The sequence below is a fragment of the Notothenia coriiceps genome, unplaced genomic scaffold (assembly GCF_000735185.1).
Source record: "Notothenia coriiceps isolate Sejong01 unplaced genomic scaffold, NC01 NC01_scaffold00002846, whole genome shotgun sequence".
Taxonomy (NCBI): Eukaryota; Metazoa; Chordata; class Actinopteri; order Perciformes; family Nototheniidae; genus Notothenia; species Notothenia coriiceps.
The window spans coordinates 238,032-244,665 of record NW_011335547.1 but is presented as its reverse complement, the minus strand read 5'-3'; the positions used below and the strand labels follow the sequence as shown (position 1 = coordinate 244,665).

At 40.7% G+C, this 6,634-nt stretch overlaps 1 protein-coding gene across 5 annotated transcripts in view; it reads right to left on the bottom strand.

Moving 5' to 3' along the window:
* The window catches only part of sema4d (sema domain, immunoglobulin domain (Ig), transmembrane domain (TM) and short cytoplasmic domain, (semaphorin) 4D), a 39,566-nt gene that overhangs the window by 10,895 nt on the left and 22,037 nt on the right, over nucleotides 1-6,634 (bottom strand). For all 5 annotated transcript variants that reach the window (XM_010766001.1, XM_010766002.1, XM_010765999.1 and 2 more), the window contains 4 exons: nucleotides 2,401-2,534; nucleotides 551-696; nucleotides 400-462; nucleotides 177-275 (listed from right to left, as the gene is read on the bottom strand). In XM_010766001.1, the coding sequence (XP_010764303.1) occupies nucleotides 177-275; nucleotides 400-462; nucleotides 551-696; nucleotides 2,401-2,497 (405 nt within the window). In that variant the 5' untranslated portion in view covers nucleotides 2,498-2,534. The remainder of the gene's footprint in view (nucleotides 1-176; nucleotides 276-399; nucleotides 463-550; nucleotides 697-2,400; nucleotides 2,535-6,634) is intronic.

The following is a 6,634-nucleotide window of genomic DNA, read 5'->3' as shown; positions in this document are numbered from 1 at the left end:
GTCGTGCCTTGGCAGAAAGAGAGGCAACGTGACGTCACCCCATTAAAGTGAATGGGCAGACGCGTTGGAAACCGTTTTTGAAGCTGTCGAAGCTGTAGTGTGGACGGGCCGTTAAAGGTCGCTGCAGATTTGTGAGACAAACACATGTTTATTTATGTCGATGAGCGGTAACCTACCAAGTAGTCACACTGAGGTTGAAAGGCATGCGTTCCGCAGACATACAGCCGCTCATCGTCTACGACTTGCAGCACTCGAATGTAGTTTAGACAATCCTTCTGAAAGGCAAAGTTTAGGCGAAATAAAATGAAAACACAGATGTTTGATTGTAAACTGTGAATTTATAACACTTGACTATACTGTTCTGACTCCCTAATAAAATAACAAGATATTTTAACTAACCTCTTTTGATTTTCCTTTTAAAGTGCACATCACCATGGGGTTTTCTGCAACTGTCCACTCGACCTTGAAGTGTTAAAAAAGAACATAACAATTAGAAATGTTACAATTTTGGTTCCTTCTGTTGTCACATATACCATCCATATGTTGTTACCTTGTTGTTTTTAACCGTCACGTTCTTCTTGCTGAGCTCAAAGATGGCCTCCCGTGCTCCCACATACAGCGCGTCTCTTTTCTCGCTCAGCAACAGCGTGGAGTAGTTGAAGATCCCCGGCTCAGAAAACTCCATCAGATCTAAATCTGAGCACAAACATTACATTGCATTACTTGAACATTCATGTCAATGACCGATTTACTGAAGATAATCCACAAATAGTTTTGTTACATGTAGGAATGGTTTGCTTTCTACAGAACTACAACCGCTTAATGTATCATAAGGAAGCATCTTCTCAGACTATTTAACTAGATAGATAGAGTTACAATTCTGCTTCGAAGGACACCACTAATGTTTTCATCTCACGCCCGATAACCTAGGAGTCCATATGGAGAATTAGGCTTCTTTCTGCGAGGTGATACCATTTGCAGGGTTAGCTTGGTCGAAAGAAATTAGTTTGTCTATTAAACTGCTCACAACCAGATCTATGGATTGTCTTCAGTTAACCCGTCATGTTTTCAGGAACAAAAAAACAATGTTATTTTATTTCCAATGGTTTTTTTTGCTGCTTTGTGCAAGCCAAGCTCCATCTCAACCTATTACGTTGGAGAGAAAGCAGACATATTTGGGGGTGACTGTCCCTTTAAGTGCATTAGGTGTAAAACAATGTAAACAAAGGTGACGTATGTAGTCTGGAGATAAATCCACTATACACCAATTTTGATTACTGCGGATCCTGAGTCCTTAAAACTAGATGTGGTAAACGTGTTCCTGCCTCTCTCAGTGAGACACATGTATCTCTCTTTAGACTCAGTGTTGTGATTGATGACAAGGCCAGCGGAGCGCTTGTGTCTGGCTCTCTTCGGTTGTGCCAGGTGCAAGTGGCTTCGGGTTGCAGGTGCCTGGACATTAACACCAGGATGATGGAAGCAAACCCCCCCCCCACCACTGACTGACTGAAACGGTGACTGTGCCACGGTGAGCGGAGAAACTTTATTAAAAGGATGAGCTGTACTGGTTCTCAGTCTCTGGGGCTATTTATGTAAATGACAGTATGCAAACAGAACTTCCTCCCTGACGCCTAAATGCTACAACTTGAGACTTGTGGTGAGACTGAGGTTTATCTAAGATACATTTAATAGATCAGGTGTCCTCTAAATATTCAGTGTGACCTTTTAGTTGAAAGAGTTCTCACAGATATGTCTTAACAGTCTGAATGCTTGGCTCTCCATGCAGTGCTAGTGGAGCTAATTAACTTAGCATCAACATCTCCTGTTTCTTGTTTAAATAGTGTGTGAATAATAAAATATAATCTCAGAATGACAAGTATTGCTTCCCAAATGTAGCGCCTGTAGACTCTCGATGACTCAGGCTAAGTTTCAATTTGAATGATCAGAGGGGTTTCAAAAGAACATTTACCAGAAGTGGTTTGCATTTGTACAGATGCATTTAACTGTAAAGACAGAAAAACCTTTATGAATAACAAATACATTCATGATATATATTTGATAAGTTAATACAAATAATGTATTGATTAGAGAAGCAACATAAAACAAACCGCCATTTAAAAGATACCAGAGCCAAAACTGATGTCTTTATTGCATTAATGATTTTTCTCTATTATTTTTGGTATACTTATATCAGCAACATGTTTGGCACTTAAACATAATGAATGAAAACGGAATTGTCTTGTCTTAATACTTGTACTCTGTGCAATGACAAGAAAGTTGAATCTAAACTAAGTTATCAAAACTGCAAATATTCTGTTTCCATCATGTAGCACTTTGTCTGTTTAATCATTCAGAACGGTTACACTTCTTATCAATATAACGTGTATATTTAAGGCTTACCTTGGTGTCTCCAGGAGGTTCGAGGCACAGCGTTGGGTCCATGCGTGGAGACCTCGAGGAGAAGCCCCAGAAACACTCCCAGCACGCCGAATCCCATGTTAGACTCTGATAACTTCGGAACTGTGAAGTTTCCTCTGCAACACAAAAATAATAATAGCAACACAGTAAAAACTCGGCCACATAAAAAGATATTTTACAAGGATTTAGAAATGAACCAGTTCCTCACAGGCTGATCTTATCATGCAGCACAGACGCTACAAAAAGGGGCGGCATCAAATCTACTTCCCTCAAACTGAAAGATGGCAGGACTGATTAATCTCCTTTGGTATCGTTAGTAAAGCACGTCACACGCATATGAATATAATCAATGAAAGAAGATATGTTGGACAGAAACTGAACCATTGAAAAAAGTTCTCACAATAAAAGAATGTATCACATGAATGTGTAGATGGGTAAAATAACCATAATGATAATAAGAGAAATAAATGACAGATGTTTAGTAGAGCTGCAAAAATAAGTTGATTGTTCAATTTGAAAAGAAAATGAATTGCTTTAGTGACTTTTCAATCAAATAAACCAACAGTTCAAAGATATCTTTTATGACAGTTAAGTATCTTTAGGTTTTGGATTGAAGAATTGTGATGGTAGATTTCAAGAAGTGATTTTTGACGTTAAATAGACTAAAGGATTAATGAATTCATCGTAAAAAATTATCTGTAGATTAGGTGATAATCAAAATAATCTTTAGATTTAGGTATACTGTTGTGAACAAACAGGAAAACTATATGCGTGTTTATTGAACTTTATTTGTAAGGGTTTTCTAAGCAGATAGTGTGGTGTGCAGAAGCCATGTCATTGTAGGAACTAATGCTAATAATGTGCTTGTTCATGTTCATGATCAGCCGTCGCATTGTTTAACACTCCACAAATAAAAAAAAAGGAAGTAAACGCTCTAGTGTTCAGAATCAAGTTTGACATTTAAACTTTTCCTACTTTCAATCCAGTGTCCACCTCAAGGCTCTTTAATAAACCACTGGTTGCTTTAGGAACTTGGAACCATTTCAGAGGTGTTAAATAACAAAGCGGGAAAACAGATGGATGTGAAGTTCCTTCCGAATGAAGAATCAGACCGGGGGCAGAGGGGGGGAACCGGGGGGGAGGGGCAGCAGCACATGACATGGTCCTGAACTAACAAGATTTATATTAGCAGAAAAACACCAGCGCTCAACAAAAGCTATACTCATTCAATGTGGTGCGTGATCACTGTATGACACTTCAGCTGACTGTTGGCATGTGCAACAACTTAAGAAAATCCCCCTTTTTAAAATGTATTATGTATGTATGTATTATTTTTGCACTGCACTATTGTAGAGACACAGTGATAGGTGTGTCCGTTTGCCTCGGATGACGATGACGACAATGTCGATGAGGATGACAGCATTCCTGGTAGCTATCAGCTTTTATCCGATGAAGGTGTCGTTTTTCATTTATCTAATTTGTGGAGCATTGTGATCTTTCTGCCTTTTAACAGCTCTCTCCTGGCATATTTACTTCAGGATGTGCCTGATAAGGACTCCATTAGGCTGCCCTGTGCCATTTGTGTTGAACTTATCCAGACCCACCTGGTGTTTTTATATTGAATAAAGCCTCGAGTTGTCATGTTTCATTTTCTAAGTGCAAGGCAGTGCTGGTAGAAACAAACTTTTCTTCAATGCAAAGAAGGGATATAATGAAATGTAAAAACGGTACTTTTTGTTTTGCAACGGCTGCCGTCATGAAATATTATAAAATAGAAAGCAATGTGATATCTCTTAAAATAACATTTAGGAGACACTGGTGGTTGTATCTGGAAATGCTAATATAGCCGATTCAGCAACATTAACTAATAACATTTCTTAAGGCTTTAAGTCACTCATTTTGTCTAAAACCATATTCCAAGTCTCCTGTTTTAGGTCAGCAGAAAAGCAGGGGGGAATACATTCTCATTCTTTAAAGCTTAAGTAAAATATGAAAATAAATCTCTAAATCTGTTCTCAATCCTGCTTGTAATTTGTGCAATGTTTGCTAAATTTACTGCAAACCAGGGCACATGCAATGTAATCTTTGGGGTCAACCTTCATGCCCTCAACCAAACTCCCTCGACTGATGGATTGATCGCCTTCTTTCCCTCTGTAAATATCATCAATACTAAAATGGTATTAACTCAGAAAGTGATTACTGACATAATTCAATTGTAAGGCTCAAGTGCTTCCTGTCTTTTGATCCAATCACGTGAAAGCAGCAGTGTGGGACACGTCAGCAAAACTTCCGCTTTGTGCCTTAAATGTTCTCTTGTTTAACACAGAGGAAGTCTGCTTTAAAGTAAAAGAGAAGACTCTGAAGGACAATGCTGTATTAATAGATGGGAGGCGAGTCTGGCTGATCAGGTGGTTGAAGCAGTTCTCAGAGGAAGTAAAGTGATCTGGCACAAAGCAGGTAATTCTGGTTTTCCACACCGTGCTCAAAAGAAAACTAAATACCCGGCCCGCAGCACTGCTCCGCAAAATGTGTGGGCCGGTCATGCCCAGTAGGGGATGAAAGGTTATCGGATGTCTTGTAAGACGAGGATTGAGATAACGAAAGCCGTACAAGAACCAACTCACTCAAAGTTACAAGTAGAGAAGACGTGGTGAATAAAAAATGATAAACACTTGATTGTACAAAGAAAGTGTTTTTACTACTTGATCAGGTCATTTGTCCTCATTTTACATTTTTATAAACCAAATTCCAGAAGAAAGGATACCAATATAGGACAAATAAATCATTGTCAACCATCTTTTATTGACCTAGTAGCACAATTGTGAATCATCCCACTCAAATATAGGTTAGTAATCAGTTACCATCCGAGGGGGAGATATATCATGTGGTACAGACAATCAATGAGGGTCGCCACAGCTAGAGAGAATGGGGGGGAATGATAATTGATTATTGATGTGGTTGTAAATAAGAACAAATTGCCCGGGAGGTATGACCCCGCTAACACTGCGATTGTTGGGTTTTCTGTGAGGGCTTCCACTGAGTAAATCTGGCAAAGATGGAATTCCATCCCGGCTTCAGCCCGAGCCGTGGACTCCACTCTGCTAAAGAGGGGGTCAAACACACAAGGACCCATTGTTTACTGAAGATGAGGGTAGCCTCCACTCCACCCCCATCACATCCACATCATCACTGTAGAAGTAGGCAACAATGAAGAGAGAGAGAGAGAGAGAGAGAAAGGCATCACGTCGCCCTCTCATCCAGTTCTTTTACAGTGTTGCCAATCTAAATGCCAGGACAGCTTAGCCCTGAGCCATGCCTGCGTTCTCAAAGTTCGCACAAGCCCATGAGATCCTGATGAATCCCATAAAGATGATCCATAAATCTGTCTGATGACGGCTGCAGGAACTGTTAAACAGAGACGGGGAGAGAGAAAGGGGCAGCCCCAGTGCGACAGATGAGATAACAATACTGAATCTGTGATGAAAACCCCAGACTGACAACATTCCTCTGTTTTTGGCCTCCAGTCCGACTGCACGCTGCATAAATAAAAGCCTCAAACTAGACCATATGTGCACTTCTGACGCCCTCCATCAATCTTACCACTCCGAGCTCCATTAAGGACAAAGCTTAAAAAAAGCTTCAAACCCCTCAGAGGGGCCGGGTTACAGTAGCAGAAAGAGCAGACTGGCAGCTACCCTACGCTGCTGAGAGATTTAGAGGAGTGGCCACACTGGCCTGGGATATTTAAGACGGTAACCATGCTGGCAGGTCTCTTTGAGCCCTTTGTGTTGCTCTCTCAGCTCCTTTGGCGGAGCAGGGAGGTTGACACCTGCTCGGGGCCTTGGGGTTCCCAGCACTGTGCTGTTAGCTGGGCACAGACTTTGGCAGGCTTCACACTGAGGACAGAGGAGGGAGGGGGGGGGGGGACTGGAGCTCTGCCTATCTGTGCACAAGAACTGTGACTGGGTTAGAAAGTCTAAGCGAGAGAAAAAACTTCAACTGGAAAAGCATTTCATGACTACGCAGCAAATAAATCAAATAGGGATGTGACAACCATTTCATTTGGATTGTAGCCGGTCATTATAATAAATCACTGTATAATCACATTTTAACACTGGGTGGGGATTTCGCGGCTACTCGCTTATTGTCTTTTTTTAAATGTATTGTACAGGCTACAGACACAAAACATGGACATTACAATAACAAAAAGAGACAT